Source organism: Polypterus senegalus, chromosome 5, assembly GCF_016835505.1.
Source record: "Polypterus senegalus isolate Bchr_013 chromosome 5, ASM1683550v1, whole genome shotgun sequence".
Lineage (NCBI taxonomy): Eukaryota > Metazoa > Chordata > Cladistia > Polypteriformes > Polypteridae > Polypterus > Polypterus senegalus.
The window spans coordinates 121,177,949-121,191,817 of NC_053158.1; the positions used below are offsets into that span (position 1 = coordinate 121,177,949).

The following is a 13,869-nucleotide window of genomic DNA, read 5'->3' on the forward strand; positions in this document are numbered from 1 at the left end:
AAACATAAAATTACCACTGAACCTGATGTTCGCATACAGATGCGGCCGTTCCGGATACCGGAAGCGCAGCGAAATATTGTGCACGAAGAGGTAAAAAAGATGCTGACACTGGCTGTAATTCGTGAAAGTAAAGTGACTGGTGCAGCCCAGTCGTATTAGTCCCAAAGCAAGACGGTTCGGTTCGGTTCTGTATCGATTTCAGACGCTTGAATAAGGTCTCTAAATTGATGCTTATCCCATGCCCCGTGTCGATGAACTGTTGGAAAAACTGGGTCAGGCGAGCTATATCTCCACGCTAGATCTCACGAAAGGCTATTGGCAGGTGCCTTTAGAGGCTAGCAGTTGTGAGAAAACGGCATTTGCGACTCCTGACGGACTCTATGAATTTACAAGACTCCGTTTGGTCTTCACGGGCACCTCTAACTTTTCAGCGTATGATGGATCAGATCCTACGTCCTCATTCTGAATATGCTGGGGCATACCTTGACGATGTCGTGATTTTTAGCAATGATTGGAAAACACACTTAGAGCGGCTTCAAGCCGTTCTTGAAAGCTTGAGACAGGCTGGCCTTACTGCTAACCCTAAGAAATGTAAACTAGGCATGTCCGAGACTCATTACTTAGGCTATTCTATGGGCAAGGGTTTACTTAGGCCACAATTAAGGAAAATAGAAGAAATGCTTGTTTACCCGAGACCTGAGACACAGAAACAAGTATGCGCTTTTCTGGGGCTCGCTGGTTACTACAGAAAATTCATTCCAAATTTTGCACATAGAGCTGCTCCTCTTACAGAACTTACTAGAGGCAGAAAAACCGACCTATCTTGTGGACAGAAAATTGCTAACGTTCTTTCAACGATTTAAAAAAAGCATTGTCTTCTTACCCGGTTCTAAAGAACCCGGATTTCACAAAAGATTTTATCTTGCAAACAGACGCAAGTGCATTTGGTGTGGGTGCAGTCCTGTCACAAATTTTTGATGGAGAAGAACATCCAATCACATATTTGAGTAGGAAATTACTTCCTAGGGAACGTAATTATTCTACAATTGAGAAAGAATGCTTGGCAATTAGGTGGGCTGTGGAAGCGCTTCGCTATTACTTGTGGGGACGAAACTTCACTTTGGTAACTGATCATGCTCCACTTCAGTGGTTGTACCGACAGAAAGATACAAACTCTCGTCTAATGAGATGGTTTCTGGGTTTACAACCTTACAGTTTCACAGTAAAGCACCGACCAGGTTCTGAACACGCCAACGCTGACGTATTATCCGACTACATGAACTTGGTACAGAGAGTCGCTTGATTCACAGGAATGTGAATAAAGCTGAGGGGGAGGGTGTGAGCTGGAGGGCTGATCGCACCCCAAATAGATACAGACGCCCCAGGGAAAACCACAAACCCTGAAACACTGACTACCCTCACATTGCTCCTTATCCTTGCACTATAATGCGTAATACAAGCCTCGCGCGGTACTCCGCTGACTTATAAGCCTTGCGCAGCGCCTGTCAGTTTTGGAATTGATTGTTTGCTTTTATCTCTCTCTGCTCCTAGCGGAACTGTCACCTCTGGCTTGTCATGGAGCACATTTAAGCTCATGTGTTTGCGGTGTTTGAATAAAAATCCTTCTTGTTTCTACAACCTCCTGTGTCTCTGTGCAAATCTGTGACCCAAGCATGACAGTTTATGGAAAAAACAGTTGGAAACTTGTTAAGGGTAGAATTTCACACAAATATTAGGAAGTTTTTCTTTACACAGTCTGACAAATTTAAGCATAAAAATATATTTTAAAAATGAGATACCAAGGAGCAACAGATAAAGAATCAGGATCAATACAGTACCAAAGTTGAAAAAAAAATCAGGAGTTACAAGTTGAAGAAAAAAAAAATTAATTGAGAGAACATCCAGAAAAGGCTGGAAAATGGGACAGATAGCAATAGAAACTAAAGGTGAAAAAAATCTTCAAGACACATCATGATTATTGACCAAATGTCCTTATAGAAAATAAAATGACTCAGAATTAAAATTATAGATATCTAAAGGAAGTGATCTAGTAAAATGGAAGCAAACAGATTAGATATAATAGATGGAGGGCATTCAGTAAAATAGAACCATACTGTTTGAAGTTGTGACTGCAGTTAAAGAGTTAGTGATAGCATCTACTCTTCCCTATCCTTATTTCAACAGAATTCAAAAGCTACACGGAGAAAAAAAAAAGACAGGGATCATGCAGGGGAAACAATCAGAAATGACTGATAACCTTAAAGGCAGAAGAAAAAGGGTTGTTTTTGCAGGCATCTGAAGAAAATTGTTGTGTAGGCTTGACCAACATGCTCTTGCTTGGATCAGTTAAACTCTGACTCATTAGCTACATTACTATAACCAGTCTGGAACAGTATTAGTTAAAACAAAGCATCTGCCTTAGAAGGGACCTATGCTCATTTAAAAAATCTTTCACGGTCGTTGGTCAGATGATCATGGTTAAATGGATTATGCCATATGAAACACAAATTGTTTAAAACTCCTCATAATGTAAACCTAAAGTGTTATAATTCTAAGTTTTATGATAAGTTGATCATGTTCAGAAATAACAATGGAGACATACCTGCAATGTATGAGAAATGGAAGAACCTTTAAAGATAACAATAAGAATGGCTTTATGACCAAATATTCCTACTACACTAGGGTTACTGCTTTATTTGGAATGTAATACTTGTCCAACCCATCATTTCCTCAATCTAGATTAATTTTTAGTATTTAAATGTGTTTCTAGTATAAAGGTATATCTAGCTTTAGCTATGATAACCTCTGCATTTTCTGACTGAGACACTTGACATTTCAACCAGTAATATTCAATGTATAATCCAAGTTATCCAGCCTTTAACACTTAAAATATTGTTGCAATGTATCCATCCATCCATCCATCTTCTTCCGCTTATCCGGGGTCAGGTCGTGGGGGCAGCAGCTTGAGCAGAGAAGCCCAGACTTCCCTCTCCCCGGCCACTTCTACTAGCTCTTCTGGGAGAATCCCAAGGCATTCCCAGGCCAGCCGGGAGACATAGTCCCTCCAGCGTGTCCTGGGTTTTCCCTGGGGCCTCCTCCCAGTTAGACGTGCCCGGAACGCCTCCCCAGGGAGGCGTTCAGGAGGCATCCTGATCAGATACCCGAGCCACCTCATCTGACTCCTCTCGATGCGGAGGAGCAGTGGCTCTACTCTGAGATCCTCCCGGATGTCTGAGTTTCTCTTCCTATCTCTAAGGGAAAGCCCAGACACTCTGTGGAGGAAACTCATTTCAGCTGCTCTTATTCGCAATCGTGTTCTTTCAGTCACTTCCCATAGCTCATGACCATAGGTAGGGTAGGAACGTAGATCAACTGGTAAATTGAGAGTTTTGTCTTACGGCTCAGCTCGTTTTTCGCCACGACAGACTGATGTAGAGCCCACATCACTGCGGACACCACACCGATCCACCTGTCAATCTCCCGCTCCATGCTTCCCTCACTCATGAACAAGACTCCTAGATACTTTAACTTCTCCACTTGGAGCAGGATCTCGGTCCCAACCCTGAGAGGGCACTCCATCCTTTTCCGGCTGAAGATCATGGTCTCAGTTTTGGAGGTATTGATTCCCATCCCAGCTGCATCACACTCAGCTGTGAACCGATCCAGTGAGAGCTGAAGATCACGGCCTGATGAAGCAAACAAGACAATATCATCTGCAAAAAGCAGTGACCCAATCCTGAGCCCACCAAACTGGACCCCCTCAATGCCCTGGCTGCGCCTAGAAATTCTGTCCATAAAAGTTATGAACAGAATCGGTGACAAAGGGCAGCCCTGGCGGAGTCCAACTCTCACCAGAAACGGGGTTGACTTACTGCCAGCAAAGCGGACCAAGTTCTGACACTGGATGTACAGGGACTGAACAGCCCTTATCAGGGTGTCCGGTACCCCATATTCTCGGAGCACCCACCACAGGATTCATGGAGGGACACAGTCAAACACCTTTTCCAAGTCCACAAAAGACATGTAGACTGGTTGGGCAAACTCCCATGCACCCTCCAGGACCCTGCTAAGGGTGTACAGTTGGTCCACTGTTCCGTGACTAGGACGAAAAGCCCACTGTTCCTCCTGAATCCAAGGTTCGACTGTATGATGGACCCTCCTCTCCAGGACCCCCAAACAGACTTTTCCAGGGAGGCTGAGGAGTGTAATCCCTCTGTAGTTGGAACATAACCTTCAGTCCCCTTTCTTAAAGAGGGGAACCACCACCCCGGTCTGCCAATCCAGAGGCACTGTCCCTGATGTTCATTCGATGTTGCAGAGGCGCGTCAACCAAGACAGTCCAACATCCAGAGCCTTGAGGAACTCCGGGCATTCCTCATCCACCTCTGGGGCTCTGCCACCAAGGAGTTTTTTGACCACCTTGGTGACCTTAGTCCCAGAGTTAGAAGAGCCCACCTCCGAGTCCCCAGGCTCTGCTTCCTCATTGGAAGGCATGTTAATGGGATTGAGGAGGTCTTCGAAGTACTCCTCCCACCGACCCACAATGTCCCGAGTTGACGTCAGTAGTGCACCATCCCCACCATACACAGTGTTGACACTGCACCGCTTTCACCTCCTGAGACGCCGGAAGGTGAACCAGAATCTCCTCGAAGCTGTCTGGAAGTCGTTCTCTATGGCCTCCCCAAACTCCTCCCACACCCGAGTTTTTGCATCAGCAACCACCGAAGCCGCATTCCGAGGTCCTGTAGGACTTCTTCTTCAGCTTGACGGCATCCCTCACCGCCGGTGTCCACCAACGAGTTCGGAGATTGCCGCCATGACAGGCACCGACCACCTTATGGCCACAGCTCCAGTCAGCTGCCTTAATAATAGAGGCACGGAACATGGCCCATTCGGACTCAATGACCCCCACCTCACCTTGGGACGTGTTCAAAGTTCTGCCAGAGGTGGGAGTTGAAGCTACTTTTGATAGGGGACTCAGCCAGACATTCCAAGCATACCCTCACAATACATTTGGGCCTACCAGGCCTGACCGGCATCCTCTCCCACCATCGAAACCAACTCACCACCAGGTGGTGATCAGTTGACAGCTGCACCCCTCTATTCACCCGAGTGTCCAAGACATGTGGCCACAAGTCCCACAACGTGGCCATGAAGTCGATCATCGAACTGAGGCCTAGGGTGTCCTGGTGCCAGGTGCACATATGGACACCCCTATGCTTGAACATGGTGTTCGTTATGAACAATCCATGACAAGCACAGAAGTCCAATAACAAAACACCACTCGGGTTCAGATCGGGGGAGGGGGCCATTCCTCCCAATCATGCCCTTCCAGGTCTCACTGTCATTGCCCACGTGAGCATTGAAGTCTCCCAGCAGAATGAGGGAGTCCCCAGAAAGTATGCCCTCTAGCACCCCCTCCAAGGACTCCAAAAATGGTGGGTACTCCAGACTGCTGTTTGGCGCATATGTACAGTTATGACCTGTTCCCCCAAGGCAGAGGGAGGCTACCCTCTCGTCTACTGGGGTGAACCCCAATGAACAGGCTCCAAGTCGGAGGGAAATAAGTATGCCCACACCTGCTTGGCACCTCTCACTGGGGGAAACTCCAGAGTGGTAGAGAGTCCAGCCCCTCTCAAGGAGAATGGTTACAGAGTCCACGCTGTGCGTTGAGGTGAGCCCAACTATATCTAGCTGGAACCTCTCTACCTCGCACACTAGCTCAGGTTCCTTTCCCTTCAGAGAGATGACATTCCATGCCCCACAGAGCCAGCTTCTGTAGCCGAGGATCGGACCGCCAAGGTCCCCGCCTTCAGCCATCACCCAACTCACACTGCACCCAATCTCCTTGGCCCCTCCTACAGGTGATGAGCCCATGGGAAGGGGGACCCACGTTGCCTCTTCGGGCTGTGCCCGGCCAAGCCCCATGGGTGCATCACCTGGAAGGGACTCAGACTGGTGAGCTCAGACTTGGGTGAGCAGAGGTGGACTAAGGCTCAGTTAAGGAGATGTACTGTGTAGAAGCTAAAGTAAAGGAAACATGGTGAATTAAAGGTAGGCAGGAGTTATCAATCAGGAAGACCTGGGACTCAAGTTTGTCTGTTTTATTATTGTGTTCTTAACCTGCGACATTATAATTTTTTATTTAAATTAACCTTTATAGTTTTACTTTGATTTTGAATCTCATTTCTGTGTTTGGAGTATGCTTGTACAGCACCAAAAGTTCACACTGCATATTACTCCAACAGAGTGTATAAAATGGATCCATAGGATTGGGGGAGTAGTGGGAATCTTCTCTCATGCATATGCCAATATGTAATGAATGCACAGTAGCTAAACCTATCAATAGTACCAAATCATTTGAATAGCTTTCCCAACATACTGAAACTGCATATAAAATTTCACTAAATGTTATTTTTATAAATAGGTAGATATCTTTATTTGACGTTATATTTTGGTAAATTAAATACCTGATCGATTGTGTGGATCACTTCCAGGTCTGTTAGCATTAGCCATTCCACTTGAGCTGCCTGATGAGTGAGGGGAATAGTTGAAACCGCTTGATGTAGATGGAGAAGCAGGACTCCTTGGAATGCTTGGGAACTTGACAGGTCTTGCAACTGTTCGAGAGACTGATGTCTAAAGAAAGATGCAAAAAAATATTGAAACATGTCCAAAAGGATGTCTAAAAATAAAACTGTTTTAAAATATAATATTGCTGTAACTAAATCAGTAAATAATAGTGGAGTATTCTTCATGCATTAGAGTGCACTCTTTCTTTTTGCAACATGCTTCTTTGTTCATGTTGTTCAATACTTTCCACAGTGAGGCCTTTACTATGTTGTCTGCAACTTCATAGGGAAAACCATTACTCTTTCTGGTTTAAGAGTTTTGATGTTTAGTCGTTCTCTTATTGAAGTAATGGCTGATTCACAGTCTTCCTAGAGTAGGCTCAGCTACTAAAAAATAGCTTGGTTTGGCAGCGTGGATCTCAGCTTTCAGCTTTTCAAAGAGTAAGCAGCTTATAGGTTTCAGGTTGTTTCAGAGAATGCAAGAGGTCATCCTGGAGAATGCCAACATATTTTTCCTCAGAAGAGATAAGGGCAGCTAGTTTTTGAAGGAAGGTGTAGCATATCTTGATTGTGGGGGAGGCAAGGTGCACTGATTTTCTCTCTCAATCCTCTACAGACCATCCACGGAAAAAAACCCCACACAATTCTGGCACCATTGATGACATCACATCTGTTTCCAGTGCATATGATGATGCTACTTCCAGCCCAGATGACATCACTTCCAGATAACATCATTTCTGATTCTGGTCCCAATGACGTCACTTACTGTCTCGGCCTTTAAAGCCACAATCTTTACAGCCTTAAAATCAGTTCTGTTTTGGACTTGAACCTGAACACAACTCATCAATCAAACCCATTTTGCAGCCAGGGTACAATATACAGGTGGCTGCCCCAAACATTTTTGATGTCTTCTGTCTATTCTTGTGACACCTATTAAAACTACTGTCTCTAAAGGCCTTTAGTGCCACGAAGGTCTAGCAGAATGGGCAATACTCATTTTGTCCTGTACATTTCATGGAATAAAAAAACATTGTAAGTGAATATTACTTGCAGTGGTAGACACAATCAAAATACAAGTACCTTAAAGAAGGCACTCCACCCAAAAATAATATTTTTTAATATTTCAGTTATTTCCTTAGTATGGGTATAGGTGGCATTACTAAAATACTGTTAAATAAACCACTTCTGGAAAATGTTCTCTTGAACAAGAATGGAACATGCTTAGACATATCCGAGCATTTGAAATGAAGGCCCCCCCCGCCCCCCCCATCTGTCCAACTCAGTAACAATTAACATTATTAACTTATTAACTAACAATTAACTTATTAGCTAACATTGCATTTCATGCGATTTCAACAAAAGTCATGCACTGAGAGACATGTAAAACTAAAGATTAAAAGCTAAAGAAAAGTGAATGAAAAATGATTATCAGGAAGAGAATATGCCTTACACTTGTACATACCTGAGATGCTTCAACAAGCAGAAGGTCAATTCACCTGTGCAGTTTCATAGACTGCAACTAAATAATTTTGAGGTACTCCAGTTGTTGCTCAGCATCATGAATGTTAATGTACTGATAAAGGGGGGGGGGTGTCTACAATCCAAATGCATGTTCACATTAATCAGGTAGTTTATTTAACAACAGCCACGTTACCTGTCTAAAATAAATTTTAAAATATTTGATATCTCCTGCCCTACATGTACCTTCAGTGTCTTTCCAAGTATCCCCGTGTTTCTGAACCTCTCTTGACTGGCGCACCTTATCTCAATTGCATTCTTGTAAAGCCTGCTGCTCAGCCTCTGTCATGTCAAGGTGCCATGCTCACTTCTTGTCTGCTTTTATATTTCCGGTGTTTGAAGGAAACTCTCAGTGTGCCGCCTACATCGTTGTTCCTCCTTGTGTGTCCCACACTCACAATTCCTCCTTCAACTACATCACTAAAGCCAAATTGGCCAGTCATACCAAACTCAAACTGACCAATAAGATTGCACTGAGGGATTGGGCGTGAACAAATACACATACCTTCACATTTTATTATACTTTTTACATTCATATTATCCTTAGGTTATAAGGAGCAAAGTTTCAATAAAGACAGACATATAGTTTAACCTAAATTCAGCTCTGGAGGTCTCCTGTACTGAGAATATTTATGTCTTCTGAATGTGAATTTTCACCATGTAAAACACCTTCTTAAATGTAGAGTTGCTTTTGGATGGTCTTTAATTTCTCAAATGTATAGATATACAGATATGTTTAAAACATAGCTTTGCTATAGAAATTTTAATTCTTCTGTATAATAATGGTATTTGTTCCATTTTATTTAGTATATTTCTTGAGCAAGCGAACAAAAAATGAGAACTGCTTCCTTGCCAGATATCAATTTACAGTTTTTTTAGAATACAACCTGTGTGTTCTTTCTCCTACCACCTTTCAATCAAAGAACTAAAGATTTTATAGAGTCATGCACTCATGTTTTTCTGAATATCTGTGAGTTTCAGAATTCATTTTTTTAATGGTTTAAAGTAGTTTTCTTGGAGGCCAACATATGCATTTCTTGAATTTGTAATCTATTAAATAATGATTTTGTCAAAGTATTTTTTAAACAAATTCAATTTGGTGAGATATTAATATAAGAAGCAGCTGTGTAGGCTCAGTGTCCATATTTACAGTAAGAAGATGACCAGTCCGTTACAAAGGCATCATGTTGGGGGAAACACAGTGTAATCTTATTGTTTTACACTGACAGTTGTACAAGGGGATAAAATTATATATAGTTTTATTAAACAAAAAGATGGGCAAATAGAAAAAATTAACTCATTCTTTAAAATTGGGAACAGGTTACTTATGGTGCAGTCCAAAAAATGACTTAATAATGAGTTTTATAGCAATAGAAAAGCTTGAAAATTATTACTATATTCAAAAATGAAGAACATGACTTACATGACTCATGGTGTGTAGTAAGCAAATTAAATGGTATGTGCTACATGCTCTGTTGTTTTTAGTAGAGTGAATTTCAACAAGGTTTTGTTGTGAAGAACAAAGAGTGGTACTGCAAACCAAATACAGTGGGAAGCAAAAGATTGGGCAACCTTGTTAATAGTCATTATTTTCTTGTATAAATCGTTGGTTGTTACGATAAAAAATGTCAGTTAAAAATATCATATAGGAAACACACACAGTGATATTTGAAAAGTGAAATGAAGTTTATTGGATTTACAGAAAGTGTGCAATAATTGTTCAAACAAAATCAGGCAGGTGCATAAATTTGGGCACCACAAAAAAGAAATGAATTCAATATTTAGTAGATCTGCCTTTTGCAGAAATTACAGCCTCTAAGCGCTTCCTGTAGGTTCCAATGAGAGTCTGGATTGTGGTTGAAGGTATTTTGGACCATTCCTCTTTACAAAACATCTCTAGTTCATTCAGGTTTGATGGCTTCTGAGCATGGACAGCTCTCTTTAACTTATACCACAGATTTTAAATTATATTCAGGTCTGGGGACTGAGATGGCCATTCAAGAACGTTGTACTTGTTGCCTTAGTGGATTTTGAGCAGTGTTTCAGGTCGTTGTCTTGTTGAAAGATCCAGCCCCAGCGCAGCTTCAGCTTTGTCACTGATTCCTGGACATTGGTCTCCAGAATCTGCTGATACTGAGTGGAATCCATGCGTCCCTCAACTTTGACAAGATTCCCAGTCCCTGCACTGGCCACACAGCCCCACAGCATGATGGAACCACCACCATATTTTACTGTAGGTAGCAGGTGTTTATCTTGGAATGCTGTGTTCTTTTTCCTCCATGCATAACGCCATTTGTTATGCCCAAATAACTCAATTTTAGTTTCATCAGTCCACAGCACCTTATTGCAAAATGAAGCTGGCTTGTCCAAATGTGCTTGAGCATACCTTAAGTGGCTCTGTTTGTGCTGTGGGCGGAGAAAAGGCTTCCTCTGCATCACACTCGCATACAGCATCTCCTTGTGTAAAGTGCGCCGAATGGTTGAACGATGTACAGTGATTCCATCTGCTGCAAGATGATGTTGTAGGTCTTTGGTGCTGGTCTGTGGGTTGACTCTGACTGTTTTCACCATTCGTCGCTTCTGTCTATCCAAAATCTTTCTTGGTCTGCCACTTCGAGCCTTAACTTGAACTGAGCCTGTGGTCTTCCATTTCATCAATATGTTCCTAACTGTGGAAACAGACAGCTTAAATCTCTGGGACAGCTTTCTGTATCCTTCCCCTAAACCATGATGGTGAACAATCTTTGTCTTCAGGTCATTTGAGAGTTGTTTTGTGACCCCCATGTTGCTACTCTTCAGAGAAAATTAAAGGAGGAGGGAAACTTACAATTGACCCCCTTAAATACTCTTTCTCATTATAGGATTCACCTGTGTATGTAGGTCAGGGGTCACTGAGCTTACCAAGCCAATTTGAGTTCCAATAATTAGTTCTAAAAGTTTTGGAATCAATAAAATGACAACGGTGCCCAAATTTATGCACCTGCCTGATTTTGTTTGAACAATTATTGCACACTTTCTGTAAATCCAATAAACTTCATTTCACTTCTCAAATATCACTGTGTGTGTCTCCTATATGATATATTTAACTGACATTTTTTATCGTAACAACCAACGATTTATACAGGAAAATAGTGACTATTAACAAGGTTGCCCAAACTTTTGCATCCCACTGTACATGTACACCAATGCTCCCACCAGCTACTTCAGAAGCAGCTCTCCATTAGCTTTTCAAGGAAATAAAAAGCAATTCTTTCCAAAAGATTTACTTACAGTATCTGAATTTCCACTGCTGTTACAGTTGAACTTGATAGCAGATCTTGATAGCATGGACAGCCTTACAGGCTCATTTTTGCCCTCTCTGTTAAGTTGTGTTCGGTCTGAACTCCACAGTTCAAAGTTTGATGGAGGCAAGAAAGGAGGGATGACAGCTTTCAGTTTATCACTGGGAAGTCTTGTGGAGGGTCCACCATTTTTCAACTAGGAGCAGTACATAAAAAATAAACTATTGAACAGAAACCATTCAGTCTAGCCAGATAATCAAATGTATTGTACTTTTGTTTTTCTAAAAATATAAAAATGAAATAGTGGGTAAGGAGAACCAACAAACAGCATTGGCACTGATGTGTAAGTAAAGAATGAAGGCAGTGAGAAAATCAAACATATAAATTAAGTAAGAGATCATCAGACGTAATAGGAACAGAGAAAAATATTAAGAATCATAAACTGAAGACATGGCTAGAAGACACTAGGCAAATCATATTGTAACAATGAAATCATGTCTCAAAGTTCCACTGTTCTGTTGCGCTGCTAATTTGTGCTAAGATATTTTTCTAAATGTTACATGAACAAAATACTGAATATATTTAATAAAAAATTAGAAAGAAATATTGAAAAATTCTTAAAACACACCATTGTTGTTATAAGGGCATCATCCATATCAGCAGTTGAGCTGCTCAAGCCTGTGAAAATTAAAAAAATATATATATATCTTTGGCTTTAGGATCTTTAATCTTCTGTTTAACTTCAGATGTTGAGTATATGTGCTCCAATTATATTAATTAACCTTTTGTCTTAAAAAAAATCATTGTAGCTGTTTTCTGATTTCCAATTTTTGCCATTTATTAGTTACATTTTTCCATAATCCTAGTTTAATAAAAATAGCTGGGTGACAATTATTTGAAATAAACAGAACATTAGAACAATCTACATGAGAACAGGCCATTCAGCCCAACAAAGCTCACCATTCCTATCCACTTAATTCTTCTAAAATAACATCAAATCTAATTTTGAAAATTTCTAAAGTACTACTGTCTACCACACTACTTGGTAGCCTATTCCAAGTGTCTATGGTTCTTTGTGTATAGAAGAACCTCCTAATGTTTGTGTAAAATTTACCCTTAATAAGTATCCAACTGTGTCTCTGTGTTCTTGAATTCATTTCGAAATAACAGTTTCAATTCACTGTATTAATTCCCTTACTTTCATAATTTTAAACACTTCAGTCACATCACCTCAAAATCTTCTTTTTCTTAAACTGAAAAGGCTCAGCTCTTTTAATCTTTTTTCATAATTCATTCCCTGTAGCTCTGGAATCAGCCAAGTTGCTCTTCTCTAGACTTTTTCCATCTCTGCTATGTCATTTTTGTAATCTGGAGACAAAAACTGCCCACAGTACTCCAGATAAGGCCTCACCAGTGTGTTATAACGATTCAGCACTTGGACATCGTGCTATATATCAACATTCTGTTTGTCTTCTTAATGGCTTCTAAACACTGTCGGGCAGTTGACAGTTTTGATTCCACTGCAACTCCGAAATCCTTTTCATAAGACATACTCTTGATTTCCAGACCTACCATTGTGTATTCAAATCTAACATTTTACTTCCTACATGTAATAATTTACATTTACTTACATTAAATTTCATTTACCACAAATCTACCCAAGCCTGTATGCTGCCCAAGTCTTTTGTAATGATTCAACAGATTCTAGACTATCTGTCAATACACCTAGCTTGGTATCATCTGCAAACTTAACCAGCTTGTTACTTATATTCCTATCCAAAACTTTGTATATGTTGAAAATAGTAGGGGCCCTAGCATTGATCTCTGAGGGACGCCACTCTTAACATCAGTCAATTCTGATAGGGTTCCTTGCACAATAACCCTCTGCTTTCTGTGTCTGAGCCAATTCTGCACCCATCTACACAGTTCACCTTGAATTGTCACAATCTTTTAATTTGATGCCAAAGCTTCTCATGTTCCACCTAATCAAATGCTTTCTGAAAATCCATATAAATAATAAACACCATAAGCTACACTTTCATCATATCCTTTTGTTGCTTCCTCATAGAATTCAAGCATGTTAGTAAAACATTACATCCCTCTTCTGAAACCATGCTGACTGTTCAGTAAAACTCCTGTTACTGCCATGAGTTGCTCAATCTTATCCTTAATAATTCCTTCCATTAATTTTACTGTGATGCATGTTAAGCTTACTGGCCTATAGCTGCTTGGATCTGCCCTGTCACCCTTTTTATATAATGGAATGATATTTGCCATGTTCCAGTCCTTCAGAATTTCCACAGTGCACAGTAACTTCCTAAAAATATGTGTCAATGGTTTATATATGTACTCGCTAACCTCCATAAGAACTTGAGGATAAAAGTTATCTGGTCCTGGTGACTGGTTTGATTTCAGCCTATTTAATCTGAGCAGTACTTCTCCGTATACAATTTACAAATCACTCTGTACCTCCTTAGTAGTTTGTTTTCCCCCACCAG

At 41.1% G+C, this 13,869-nt stretch overlaps 1 protein-coding gene across 1 annotated transcript in view; it reads right to left on the bottom strand.

Annotated features, from left to right (window-relative positions):
- LOC120529471 (ankyrin repeat and SAM domain-containing protein 6-like) overlaps positions 1-13,869 on the bottom strand; it is a 212,395-nt gene that overhangs the window by 67,316 nt on the left and 131,210 nt on the right. The window contains exons 8-10 of the mRNA XM_039753304.1: positions 12,000-12,049; positions 11,361-11,567; positions 6,471-6,639 (exon numbers count right to left, since the gene is read on the bottom strand). Of these exons, the coding sequence (XP_039609238.1) occupies positions 6,471-6,639; positions 11,361-11,567; positions 12,000-12,049 (426 nt within the window). The remainder of the gene's footprint in view (positions 1-6,470; positions 6,640-11,360; positions 11,568-11,999; positions 12,050-13,869) is intronic.